Raw genomic sequence first — 14,201 nt, 5'->3', positions numbered from 1 at the left:
TCTGGACAACTTTTCCTTCCTTCCTTCCTTCCTTTCTTCCTTCCTTCCTTCCTTCCTTCCTTCCTTCCTTCCTTCCTTCCTTTTCGTAATCTCTGTGCCCAACATGGGGCTCAAACTCATGACCTGAGGTCAAGAGTCCCATGCCCTATGGACCGAACCAGTTGGGCACTCCGACAAAGTCTGGAAAACTTTTATTTTCATCTTACAGAGTAGGACATTGAAGCTTAGGTGAAGTGACTTGTCCAAAGCCACCCAGTTGTTAAATGGTGGGGCCGGCAGCAGATCCCAGATTGATATACACCAAAACCTCTCTCCTATCATGCTTTACCATTCCTTCTTGTGTTCAGATGGGGAAACGGAGGCCAAGAGAAGGGAGGAGCTTGCACAACAAACAGGCCAGTGGCAGATTCTGTGTCACCCGTGTCCAGCGCAGGGCTCCTCCCTGCAGATGTCCCTCCTCTTCCTATCTCCATCACACGTCATCAGGATATGACCTTTCCAGATGGCCAAGATGCCAGTGAGTGTCAGGGAAACCAGGGCACAGGGGGCTGGCTGGAAATCAGCTTCCCCTGGCTTCTTGAGGAGGGCTGTTTCTTCAGCCCACCCTCTCACATGGCCCTACGCTGAGTCCTGCAGCATTTCTCAGGGTCTGAGCAAGCCAGCGCTCCTGTCTGACCCTGGTCAGCTGTTTCCAAAACAGTTTTACTCCCACTCTCCCAGGGGTGTTCAAGTTGTTTTAAGCCAGAGATCTTTTCTTTGAGTAGGCATTGATCTCTAAAATGGAAAAAGGGAGTGGAGAAGTCTTACGGAAGCAAGGGTTGGGCCTTGAGTCTTGTCTGCTCCCCTGTAACCTAGCTCAGACCCTGAAGAGTTGCTCGGTACCCCTTGGGCTCAGGGGAGCACAGTCTGAGAACCATGCACACAGACTCGTGTGTGCTTTGGCGTCCTTCTCTGTGAAATGAGGCAATAGGGCTGTGGTCAGGAGCAGTAGTGTCTGGACAGGGCTCTGCAGAGTGGGCATGCTGCTTAGGGCTTCATGAATACCAGCAATAGTGATACTATTCCAGGATACTAAAGGGGATCCTCCCAGCTTCAGTCTACTGCCTTCATGGTGACCCAAACTAGCTTTCCAAAACACAGCTTTGACCTTGGGTCTCTCTGCTGCTAGATAGCTTGTCATGGCTCCCCAGTGCTCATGTATGACTTTTTACTTCTTAAGCCTGGCATTCGAGTCCTCTATGCTCTGCCCATGTAACCTCAATGGCCTCAGCAAGTGTTTCCTGTGGGCCAGGAACTAAGAACAGTGATGAGTAAGATAGACACAAGCCTTCATGGTCCTTCACAGGCTGTCAAAGAACAGAGCGCAACAGAGAGGTGCCAAGATCATTAATGTGAGGACGCTGACCTTGTCTAGGAGCAGATGTGGATTAGTAAAGTATGCCGGGAGGGAGTTTTGTTTGAGCTGAGCTCCGCAGGAGGAGCCCAAATTAGGCAAAGAAGGCAGGAGAAGGGCAATCCAGGCCAAGGGAACAGTTTGTATAAAGAGCGGGAGGGAAGAAGAAACACGGTGTGTTTGGGCCATGCTACCGAAGTGTGGTCTGCAGACCAGCACTGGCCCAAGCTATTTGTCGCTCATCTATAATAAGGTAATGACAAAAAAGTGGGAGTAGACTTTTACAAACTTTCAGATCCCTTTGACAAAGAAATTTTTAATCTGTTGGCTCTACTAGTAAAACACTGGATTTGTATTTTGCGTGTCTGTTTTCTGTTTCATTTTTCGAATAATTCATTTTTATGGCATTTTCCAAAAGTATTGGTTCTTGTTTTTATTTTTTTATTTATTTAAAAAAAATTTTTTTTAACGTTTATTTATTTTTGAGACAGAGAGAGACAGAGCATGAACGGGGGAGGGTCAGAGAGAGGGAGACACAGAATCTGAAACAGGCTCCAGGCTCTGAGCTGTCCGCACAGAGCCTGACGCGGGGCTTGAACTCACTGACCGTGAGATCATGACCTGAGCCGAAGTCGGCCGCTTAACCGACTGAGCCACCCAGGTGCCCCTTTATTTTTTTATTTAAAAAAAATTGTAAAGGCTGCCTTTTTTGAAAAAAAAAAAAAAAAAACAAAAAACACTTAAGTTTATTTATTTTGAGAGACTCAGAAAGCATGAGTGGGGAGGGGAAAAGAGAGAGAGAGAGAATCCCAAGGAGGCTCTGCACTGATGCAGGGCTCAAACTCATGAACCCTGAGATCATGACCTGAGCCAAAATCAAGAGTCGGACGCTTAACTGACTGAGCCACCCAGGCACCCTGGTTCTTTTTTTTTTTAAATTTGTCTTGGGGCACCTGGGTGGCTCAGTCGGTCAAGCATCCGACTTCAGCTCAGGTCATGATCTCACAGTCCGTGAGTTCAAGCCCCGTGTCAGGTTCTGTGCTGACGGCTCAGAGCCTGGAGCCTGCTTTGGATTCTGTGTCTCCCTCTCTCTCTGCCCCTCCCCTGCTCATGCTCTGTCTCTCTCTGTCTCAAAAATAAATAAAAACATTAAAAAAATTAAAAAAGAAAAGAAAACTGGTAATAAATAACAAGAGCCATAAATCTGTTCATGCTTTCGGCACAGTAATGCATCTTCTGGGTATATAACTTTAAAAAAAATTGTCTTTCACCACAGATAGTTTGAGAAACCCGATGCTAGAGGAATTGACAGGTGGCTAGTGGGGCTGGAGCAGAGACAGTGCAGAGAGCCATCCTGGGCCACATCCACTCCACCTGCTCTCACCCATAATACCCTCATTTCTTCTCTGCCTGAGGGACTCCTACCAAGCCCTCAAAGCCCAGCTCTAATGTTACCTCCTCTTCTGGGTTCCCACAGTCCTGGGACATCCGGTGGCCCAGCACCAATGACACTGACATTGTTGGAATCAGGAGCTGTGTCCCCATAGGACTGGGGATTCCTCAAGGGTGGGCCCATGTCTAGTTCATGTCCAGAAGGAAAGGGAGTGAAGAGGTAAAAGGTATGCACCTGTCACTAACCTCCCCAAGAAAGGGAATCTAAAAATCCTCTCCCTCCTACTCAGAGTCATGCAACAAAGACCAAATCACAGCCGAAGTTCTTAGCTTGAAAGGGCTGGGGTAGAGACAGGGGAGGATATAGCATGGGTGTGCCCTGCTTCCCCTCCTCCATGGGCTTCCCTTAACCTCCTCTCCTGGGGGGCTTCCCATAGACAGGCTTCTGCTGAAGGACAAGTTGCCGAGCCTAATGGGAGAGGCCTCAGCCCTGTCTCATACTGCCTCTGCACCTCTCTCTTGGGGTTTTCTGGGTACCTCTCAGGTACCTGCCCCTGCACCTACAGTGTGAATGAGACACAGTATTTTCTCCTCCTCTCTTCCTCCTACAATACCACCTACTGGGTCAATCTCACTGCTACCCTACTCCGGTCCTACAAGACTGAATGAAAACCATCATGGCTGCTGTGTACTGAAAAGACCTAAGGGACAATGGGCTCCTGGCTGAGAGCAAGTCACAATCCCTCTCTGGGCCTCAGATTCCTCCACAAGTAAAGCTAGGACCATAAGTTTGCTCTCCAAAGGGCTGTGGCAAGGATTAAATTAGCCAGAATGTATGAAAAGGTTTTGTGTATCCTCATGTAAAGTATGCTTACAATTTAGTTAATGAGAAGTGGGCTTGAACAGAAGTTGGGGTTTGTCCCTATGGCCTCAGTGCCCCAAGTCTGCAGAACCCTAGTGAAGCCTCAGGGAGACAGTGCATTCCGGGGACTGACAAGTTGTTAAGAGGTAACTTGTCCTCAAATTCAATCCTATCCCAGCTTTGAAAGTTTTGGTATCCATTTAGTTGTTACAAAAATAAAACTAAAGTTAAATTTAAAGAAAATATTTTTTGCCAAATGTGGGAGACCATTTTTCACGGGTCTCTTGCTTTTTTCTGCATGTCTTGCATGCAGAGGTGCTGCCTGTGTTTGTTCCAGGACATCTTATTGTATGGTGAGCAATCTTGGAACATAGAGTGTTTCCCTCCAGAGTCGGGAAGGTGTGCTCAGTGCCCATTATAAAAGTTCTGGATTTTTTAAGCTTGGGGCTCCACTCTTGAGAAACACCCCACTGTGTGTGCAGGTGTTATCTGGTCTTCACTGTATCATCCCATGGGAACTGGAGCTGGAAGAATCAGTTCAAGAAAATGTAGATACTCTGGCTGCTGTGAGTAATAAAGTCCTTAGTCTCTGACCCAGGAGGCTTGTGTCTTCTGCCAGCATCCATGAAACGGGCAGGCTGACTTGTTACCTTAGAAGTATGGTAACATCTCAGTCAATTTCACAGTTCTTGATACCAAAAAAGGCAACATAGATACTCATATGTTTGGAAGAAATTGTAAAAGAAAAAGATACTCTCAAAAGACAGCAAGTTTATCTGGTCCATTACAGAAAGGAAAACAGGAGAGTAACCTTGTGTAGAACACAGGCTTTGGATACAGCAGGAAGTCGTTCAAATCCCAGCCCCACCAAGCACAGAGCTGGGTGTGTTATGAATGCCACAAAGGTGCCTGGCTGGCTGTGGGGACTGTGATCTAGCCTGCACATGCCTATTCAAGCCATGTGTCCTGGTGGTAGGCCCTGGCATGGGGCGGTGTCCCTGGAGGTAGGGCTTCTTTCTGATCTGCCTATGGAGGTGGCTGGAGGGAGGTAAGCATAAAATTTATATAAAAGTATGGTTTAGACCCCGAAGCTACCTGCCATTATGTGAGAGCTTGGGCCACACATAACTTGTGTCACCTAACTTCCCAAACCTCAGTATAAAACGAGGACAGTGATTCCATATTTCCCAGAATGGTTCAAGAATTTAGAGGAAAAAAAATGTGTAAAATGAGCTTAGCACAACATCTGGTATGCAGGTGGTGCTTGAATATGGGAAGTGGTATCATTACATTAAAAACAATAAAATGCCACAAAACTTAAAATTTAAAATACTATATTCTAAGGTGCTGACAGATGAACTGGTTTGGGTACAATATAGGACACTGAACTAGGTGATAGAGTATATATCTGTTTGCTTATTTTCTGTCTCCCTTACTCAAGGCACGATGAGTTCCCCCCTTTATCCCCAGAACAGTGCCGCCTGGCCGGTGGTAGGTGCTCTGTAAATATCTGTTGCATAAAGGAGCCTGCATTGTGCACACCTGCTAGAACACAGGGTAAACTGTGTAAACGCCGCCTCCATCACTTACTGGAAAATAGTACTGGGCAAGAAGTGGCTTTCCCTTCAGGGAACCTCGGTTTCCTCCCCTGTGAAATGGGGTAACAACAGCAGCCACCCAGAGCGTGTGGACTTTTCACTGAAAGGACAGCCCACGCTAGATACTCACCCAGGAGGCGTTCCCTGCCCCCCGGTCCCAGAAAGTCTACCTTGAGGAGCTCCGGTGCCTGCTTCTTGAGCTTCTCCATCTTCCACTCGTTCTCGCAGGGGTTGAGTGAGGAGGGTGGCGCCGTGCAAGAGCAGCGGCAGTCGGTCCCTGAGCTCACGGTCTCCACAGTGTAGAAGTCCTCCACCCGGGCCCGCCCGCTGCGCACCCGGCTGCACGCGTCCTTGCTCAGCGGCCGCATGATGCACTTGCAGCGGCAGTCAGAGCCCTCTGAGGTCATTCGCACCTGGTCCATGTCACCAAACACCTGCAAGAGGGGCTCCGGTGAGCCGAAGGCCAGTGCTGGGGGGGAGAAGGAGGAGGGAGGAGGAGCCAGGAGGAGGCACTTGGGACAGGTAGCACAATCCAGTGCCCTTGGCCTTTGGGGTGCCTGGCTGGCTCACGCAGTTGAGCCCATGCTTCTTGATCTCGGGGTTGTGAGTTCGAGCCCCACACTAGTTGTAGAGATTACTCTAAAAAAAATTTTTTTTTAAACTCTTAAAAAAAACAAAACAAAACATGGAATTACCACAGGACCCAATAATTCACCTTCTAGATAGAATTATTATCTAAAGATGACTTCCCCAAAGAACAGAAGACAGGTATTCAAACAAAGACTTGTGCATGAATGTTCACAGCTGCAGGATTCACAATACTTATGAGGTGGAACCAATCCAAATGTCCATCCGCTGATGGGTAAACAAAAGTGGTGCGTCTATACAGTGGAATATTACTGAGTCAAAAAACGAATGAAGTATGGATGCATGCTACAACTTGGATGAACCTTGCCAACATGCTGCTAAGTGATAGAAGCCAGACGCAAAAGGCCACATATTGTATGACTCCGTTTATTAATATCCAGGCTAGGCAGATCCACAGACACAAAGCAGATTAGTGGTTGCCAGGACTTGGGAGAGGGGAAATGGGGAAAGACTGCTCAATGGGCACGGGGTTTCCTTTTGGAGTAATTGAAAATGTTCTGGAACTAAGTAGTGGTGATGGTTGCACAACATTGTGAATGTACTAAATGCCACTGAATCGTACACTTTAAAATGGTAAATATCATGTGTATTTTATCACAATAGTAAAAGATATGAAGAACTTTTATCGGGCACTTACTACACCCCGGTTTTCATGTGCATCACATCCTTTAATAATATCTGTGTATGGGGGGGCTAGTTACCTCCAAAGTCTTTACCATGGTCTTCAAGGCCTACTTGAACTGACAGCCTCTTCTCAGCCCTTCCTCTTGTCACCCTTTCCTTCCTTTGGGTTACTCCATTCCAGCCTTTGCAGATGTGATACCCTCATCCTGAAACCCTTATTCCCCTGATACTCCCTTGGCTTATTCCCTCATGTTACTTACACATCACCTCCTCGGAGAAGCCTTCCAGACTAACCCACCTCCCCTTACTCTGTCCCCTTATCTAGTGGCTTTGTTTTTGTTTATTATACCTATTACCATCTGAAGTATTATATTTGTGTTTGCTTGTTTTTTTCTTACTCTACTGAAGGAACCATTAGAGAAAGGGACTTTGTTCAGTTCTCTCCTATACCACAGAATAGTGCCTGCATGGCCTATAGTAGATGCTCTGTAAATATCTGTTGGATAAATAAGCCTGCATTTTGCAGAAATGCTAGAGCACAGGGCTAAGACCATGGTGTCTGCAACCTGGGTTAGTAGCTGTGAGATGGTGAGCAGCTCAGCCTTTCTGGCCACTCCCTATTTGGCTCAGCCAGCCTACTCTGGGCTCCAGGCTCTTGGAACACAGCTCCCCAAGGCTCAACCAACAAACACCCCAGGCCTCATGGCTACTTAGCTCTCACTGAAGTAACCAGGACTCAGTTTATGGCTCCCTTGGGCTTCCTGCCAACCCCAGTGCCCTTGAATGTCGCAGGGCCCTTGGAGGAAGGGCCAAAGGCACCCCATATCTGTTCTGAGCTGTCAGACACCTGTTTGGGCCTCTGGCCTCTGTTGGACCCTGGGTGACAGCTGGAGGTGCAGAAGAAATAGGTTGAGATACATTCTTGAGCTTTCCTGCTATATGAGAAGCTGGCAGAGTAGGCTCTGAGAACACAGAGGAAGACACCCATGAAGACTGCTCAGAGGAGGGCACCCTTGGGGGGCATCTTTAAGGAGGAGAAGGGCATTCGAGGGACAGCAAATCAGATATGTAAAGATGAGAAATGGCCTGGCACTTGGGGATCTGAGGGAGAATCATTTTGGCTGGTACTTGCAGGAACCCGGGGATGGCAGAGACCAGCTTGTGGAGGGCCCTGAAAGCTGGTTGGGGATCTTGGTTTCTTCCTGAAAACACTGGGGAGTCACGGAAAGATTTTTTTTTTTTAATTTTTTTTTTCAACGTTTATTTTTTGGGACAGAGAGAGACAGAGCATGAACGGGAGAGGGGCAGAGAGAGAGGGAGACACAGAATCGGAAACAGGCTCCAGGCTCTGAGCCATCAGCCCAGAGCCCGACGCGGGGCTCGAACTCACGGACCGCGAGATCGTGACCTGGCTGAAGTCGGACGCTTAACCGACTGCGCCACCCAGGCGCCCCTCACGGAAAGATTTTAAGCAGGAGAGAGCCAGGTTCAGATCTGCATTATGAAAAGTTGTATTATTATTATTATTATTATTATTATTATTATCGGGCTGCCTTGTGGAGAGATGGTCACAGACCTCGGAGGTGACATTTACTAAGAACTCACTAAGTGCTGGGGAAGCGTGGGGGCAGTGGTTAGGCAACAACCATGGGCCACCTACAGCTGTGTGTTCTTGGGTAGATTACTTAATCTCTCTGTGCCTCAGTTTCCTCATCTGTAAAATGAGGGTACTACTAGTGTCTGCCCAACAAAGGACTGAGAGGTGGAATGCCAGGATTATGCTCAGTCTAGTGCCAGGAGCCCACAGTACAGTCTGTTTACTGTAGCTGTTGTTATTACTACCAATAATCCTGAAAGGGGGTCATTTTCCTGCTTGTTTCTCTATGTATATGCAGTGGTAGATATTCTTGGAGGGTCTTACAGATGCCCTGGAGCCATCAAATGACTTGTTCAAGGGGATTAGAGCCCAGTGTGGGTAGACTTCCAGTCCCCTGGGGGACAAGGAGGGTGGGGAAGGAGGAAGCTACCAGTAGCTTTGTCCTGGGCCCTCTGTGGGCAGAGTGTACCCTGGGCACTTTGGGGCAATTCTCCCCTGCCTGTGAACGCTGACAGCCAGGCTAGGGGTCCTGCACATTCCTTAAATCTCGGCCAGTGCCTTAAGCCTTCCGTTCGAGACTCCTGGGCCCCCTTCCCAGATCTGCCGGGACCTCCAGCCACCCCCAGCCACTCCCCAGTGGGTGGATATGGATGTGCTCTGTGTGGCCAGGCCAGAGAGGCTTCCTCCTGGGGACCCACTCATAATCCCAACGTCCACCCCCACCAGCCTCCACATCAGATTGCAATATTCCTTGTCTCCTCAGATGAGGTGCTACATCCTGAGGGGGGCGGCCAAAGCCCTGATACCGGCCAGGAGTCGGAAGAGGGCCTCTGCTCCCAGCCCCAGCTGCCAGGAACCTAGGCAAGGCCCTCCCTTCGGTGATTACTGGGGCCGGCGGTGCTTGATTGGAGGCAGCAAGGCACCATGGTGAGGAGCCAAGCCCAGACTCAAATCCCAGTTCCTCCATTTCCCTGCATGGCTTTGACCCCTCTGAGTCTCTGCGTCCTCCTCCATAAAACGGGGAGGATAATCTCTGCCTCGTAAACTTGACCTGAGGCTGAAATGAGTCAAAATGCATGCAAAGTGCCTGGCATCAAGCCTGGCACAGAGTAACTGCTCTTTAAGGGGTACGTGCTATTCAAGTAGCCGCCAACAACCCTCCCTCATGTTTGCACGTCATTTTCTACCTCTCTTTGCTCTCATCACAGCCCCCTCTTACAGAGGAGAAATCTGAGCATCAGAGAAGGCTAGAGGCTTGTCCAGGGTCACTAAGAACAGCCTGACTCTAAAACTTTGGCTTACTTGCTGTTCCTCCCATGACCACCCATAGTCAATAGGCAAGGGCTTCTCCAACAACAATTGAGCTGGGACAGAAAAGAGGGCCCTGGGTTGGGTCACAGGGGATGGTATAGGACCTGGCCCACCCTGCCCGTGGCACGAGGGCTGGAGCTGTTGTGAAGCAGCAAAGCCCCTGCATCACATCACATCTCTTTCTACGGCCTCACTCAGCACACACCTGCTGCCAGAGACCCCAGAAGTGTGTGGGTGGCTCAGGCTGAAAAACATCCCTAGGTATTTGGGGGTGCCTGGGTGTCTCAGTCAGTTAAGCGTTCAACTCTTGATTTCAGCTCAGGTTGTGATCTCACAGTTCATGGGATCAAGCCCTGCATTGGGCCCTGCACTGACAGTGCAGAGCCTGCTTGGGATTCTCTCTCTCCTTCTCTTTTTGCCCTTCCCTCGCTCTCCTTCTCTGTCTCACTCTCAATCCCTGCCCCTCCCTTTTCCTTTCTCTCAAAATAAAACAAACAAACCAAAAAACATCCCTAGGTATTTGTAAGGAAATCCTCCAATGAGATGGTGAGAAGGCGTACTTGAGATTTTTCTGAAGAAAGATGGATAAATCTGGCCACAGTGGGAAGAGGAGGGTTTACACTTCTAGAATGTTCTAGAAATGAACAGATTCACATTGTGTTACCTTGAGGTGGAGTCTTCCTTCTTTTCACATGACCACCCCAGACTCACTGGGAGCCAGTCTCCATGTCCCCCTCAAAGCCCTCCCCTAGGGCCTAGTGCCAGCTGGACACTCCCTAGATGGCATAGGACCCCTCAAACTTAAGCCATCCAAAACTGAACCCAGCATCTTTTCTCAACTGATGTCCAACTACCCTCCCACCCAACCCAGATATCTGAGCCTCCTTTTTACACTGGACAAGCCATCAGTCATGTTCTTCCAATTCTTTATCCTAATTATCTCCCATCTCTATCCCTGGTTCTCCATTCCATGATGATAGCCCAAGTTCAGACCACATTAACTGCTACCTAGGAACACAGCAGCCTCCTCTCTGCCAGCATAATCTTCCAGAAGCTCCCCTTTGATGATCTTTACTCTCTTGCTCCACAAACCTTCATGGCTCCCTATATCTCCATGAGTTTTCAACTGGAAGGATGTGCCTTGGAATGACCTGGAGTACACTTGGAAAATGCAGGTGCCCTGGCCTGAGTCCACACTTCTTAACTCAGACTCTGAGGCTCCCCAGGCCATCTAGATGCCCACTGAAGGCTGAGAATCATGTAACCCCAGGACTCTCCAAACTCCTCAACCTGACTCTTTTGACCCTCAGTGTTCCAACCTGTCAAATAGAGGTTGGCAGCAGGGTTGTGTAAGATTCTGAATTGAAGTGCTGGGCGTGGGGCTTGGCACACAGGATGTTTCTCAGTACTTTCTTCTGGGTGCCCCAGCCAACAGGAATGTTGGGGCAAGAATTTCCCTGTGGAGAGACCCTGTGGGGCCTGACCTGGCCCCACACTCTTTGTGTACAGGAGGAGGACTTCATCATTTGTATCCCTTGTCTGCCCTGAGGCTGTTTTCAATTACACCCACAGGCAGAAACTCCCCGAGCAGAGGCGCAATAGCACCGAAGCCCCCGGAGACCAGCCTGGCCTAGAACATCTGATCCAGCCTGTGCCACCACAGCCTGCCTGTGCCACCACAGCCTGCCTGTGCCAGCCCCTCCTGCTCTCCTGGCCCAGTCCCTGCAAGCCTTGGCCTACCCTCCGTCCTTGGGCCCCTGGTCAGCAGCAGGGATGACCAAAGACCCCCATCCCCCTGTCACCGCCTGGATGCATGGCAGTGAGGCACGCTTCACAAATGGGGCAACTGAAGTAGCAAAGGGGAATCCTCAGCCACATTGCAAGGGCATACAGCAGAACCAAGTGCCATGCCTGGCTTTCATGTGGTTATCTGTCTGTCCCTCCAAGCTGGGCAGCCCCTCAGAAATGCCAGGGAATCTGTGAAGCCCTTCTCCCACTCCCGTGCTGGACAAAGCACCTCCTTAGATGAAAATTCCAAGTCCTGTTTAGGAGAGACCTTGCTATAAACACTTGCTATAAATTAAAACACCCTGAGTAAGGAGCTCCCTGAGACCACAGAGTTCTGTGGTGAGTACTGGGGTTGAGCTGCCCCTGCACCCCTGAGAGTGGGGGGCAGGAGTGGGGGGGCTGGACTCCCCCAGGAGCAGGAAGCCTAAGGTGGGGGGCAATTTAACCCTTTAGGGCCCTAGATAGGCTTCAAGTCCCAGGCTGGCCCTCGAAGGGCTCCCCGCTCTCCAAAATAGGACAGGCTTGGAGAGGAAGGATGGTTATGGGGGAGGGAAAGGGTGATAATGAAAACAGCTCTCTCTGTAGGGCCAGCAGGAGACCGGCTGTGCTGAGGAATGCAGAGTAAATTCACCCATCACTTGATTTTTATTTTTCCCAGCTGGCTGAAGTGGTGTGGGGTGGGAGGTGTCTGAGGAGGGCTGTGCTGCATCCTGCAGGCTCTAGGGTGCACCTCCCTACCCACCAGCCTCAGCTTGCCCTGGAACAGCTACACACACACACACACACACACACACACACACACACACACACACACACCCAACCTAGCAAGTGTTTGGCTGACTCACTACATAAACAACATGTTGGGTTTTCTTTGTCTTTGCTTTGTTTTGAATGTTAGCCCTCCCCCACAAGCTCTACAGTCCTCTGCATGGCTCAGAGGATGCCCTGGACCAAATATTCCTCCCAGCCAGAGATGGGAGGGGCAAAGCATTGATCAGGTTATGTGGAGTGTTTTTTTTTTTTTTTTTTGCTTACTGTTCCCCTACCTGAGCCAGGTCAGGGAATGCGAGAGATCCTACATAGAAAGGAAGTTGGACAGAGATTGTTTGTCAGATGGGGAAACTGAAGCCCAGAGTCAGGCAGTGACTTGCCCAAGGTCACACGATCAAAGAACAACAAAGGGCCAGAACCTAGGTCTTTGGGTTCACAAGCTGGCCACTTCTCTATACACCCAAGTTTCCCATCTGTAAAATAGGAATGATATGCATTCCCTTCTTATCTTTGGAGTGCATGGTCAGGACTGCGGCTCCCTTGTTTTTGTACCCTGCCTGAGCTGAACCTTCAGGGTGAGGGTCTGCTAGTGCCCAGTGCTCATAAACTTAACCTGTGGCTAGTGGCTTTTGCCTTTTACCTTGCTTGTGGGCAGTGCAGCCTCACCTTCTACCCAGGAAAGAGGCTGGAGAGACACCAAAGAAGTCACTCCTTTGCTCTCCTGCTGTATGAGTAAGGGCCCTACTTTCTTCCCACCCCTCATTCATTCCCAGTCCCCTTCTCCTTCCTGGGTCATTTCCAGAACACCCTCAAGGGGTCCCTGCTCTCACTGATTCTGAGTGCTTGCTCTCTCAACATTCTGGATCTCACCTCCTTTTGGGTTCCCCTGATAAGATTTCTTAATCACAGTATGATTTATTGGGCACCTACTAGGTACCAGGTGTGGTGCTAAACATTTTACAGGCATGACCTCACTAAAGAACACCAACTGCAGGAAGTGGGAACTATTATTATTTCCGTATTTACAAGCAAGGAAACGGAGGCTCAGAGAGGTAAAGGCCCAATGTCACCCAGATGAGAGATGGAGTGGGATTTGAACTCAGGTCTGCTTGACACCAGGGCAGATCCTTTCAGCCACAACAGAGAACAAAAGCTCAGGTCCCTTAGGGAAACACGGTGTCCTCCAGAAGGCGCATTAGATCCCTAGCAGAACTACCAGAGGCCAGGCAAGTGGCCAGCCCACTAGGTTTATTGGGTAGGGACTCTGGATGCCCAGCATGGCCTGAAAGCCTTGACTCCGGCTCTGTTGCAAATCCTGGAGTCCCTGGGTAGTTAGTAGTTACCCAGGGGTCTACCCCACCTGGTTAGCCTGCCGCGGAAACTTTCAGCCAGATTTCCAGACTGCCCCTGCCCAGCGCTCCTAGGAATCCCCTTCCTGGGCTGGGGACTGCATCTCTTGTCTGAGCCCCCTCTAAACTCCCAGGGTCCCCTCTCCTTGGCCCTGGGTTTCAGTGCTGACCTTCTCCCCGCATTGGACTGGGTCCCGGAGCCCCTTCCTCAGGCCCCAGGTCCCAAGTACTCCTACCATCTTCAGCGCTTCTTCCCCCACACGCTCCTCTCCCTGGGTCCTCGCCCCAGCGGCTTCCTTGCTGAGCCGGCCGGGTCTCCCACTCCTGGTCCTCCGCTCCTGGCCCGGACACCCTCCTCGGTCGGCACCCTAGCCACAGCGCCCCCTCGCGCCCGGCTCCCCGCGGAGCTGAGCCCCGATCAGAGGGCCGCGCCGTACCTTACTGTCAGCGCGCACCCGGCCGGCGCGCAGCAGCAGCAGCAACAGCAGCAGCAGCAGCGGCGGCAGCAGGAGCAGTGGCAGTGGCCGGGACCGGGTTAGGAGGGCGGCCGCGGCCATGGCGGGATGGGCACGGTGGGCACGGACGGCCGAGTGCGGACGCTGGGAAGCGCGGGCCGCACTGTGAGCTCTGTGCAGCCGCCAGCGAGGCCCGCGCGGCGCGCCCCCCGCCCCCCGCCCCACGCCCCCTCCCGCGCTGCCGGGGGCGGAGCTAGGGTGGAGGGGGCACCCCGCCCTGCCCGGCCCTCTCTCTGCGGGGCCTCCTCGCCATTGGGCGGCTCTCCAAAGGGCATCCCTGCCAGGACACAAAAAAGGGTCTTGTTCGGAGTCCCCAGGGGCCTCGGGGCCAAAACGCGGAGCGCGGGGTCGAC

General features: G+C 50.8%; 1 protein-coding gene across 1 annotated transcript in view; it reads right to left on the bottom strand.

The window, feature by feature from the left end:
* The window catches only part of OLFML2A (olfactomedin like 2A), a 28,703-nt gene extending 14,714 nt beyond the window's left edge, over nucleotides 1-13,989 (bottom strand). The window contains exons 1-2 of the mRNA XM_043566903.1: nucleotides 13,771-13,989; nucleotides 5,416-5,679 (exon numbers count right to left, since the gene is read on the bottom strand). Coding sequence (XP_043422838.1) covers nucleotides 5,416-5,679; nucleotides 13,771-13,890 — 384 coding nt within the window. The 5' untranslated portion in view covers nucleotides 13,891-13,989. The remainder of the gene's footprint in view (nucleotides 1-5,415; nucleotides 5,680-13,770) is intronic.
* Between the last annotated feature and the right edge of the window lie 212 nt (nucleotides 13,990-14,201).

Source organism: Prionailurus bengalensis, chromosome D4 (genome assembly GCF_016509475.1).
Source record: "Prionailurus bengalensis isolate Pbe53 chromosome D4, Fcat_Pben_1.1_paternal_pri, whole genome shotgun sequence".
Classification (NCBI taxonomy): domain Eukaryota; kingdom Metazoa; phylum Chordata; class Mammalia; order Carnivora; family Felidae; genus Prionailurus; species Prionailurus bengalensis.
The sequence above is the reverse complement of the archived record's forward strand: the minus strand, read 5'-3'. Positions and strand labels throughout refer to the sequence as shown.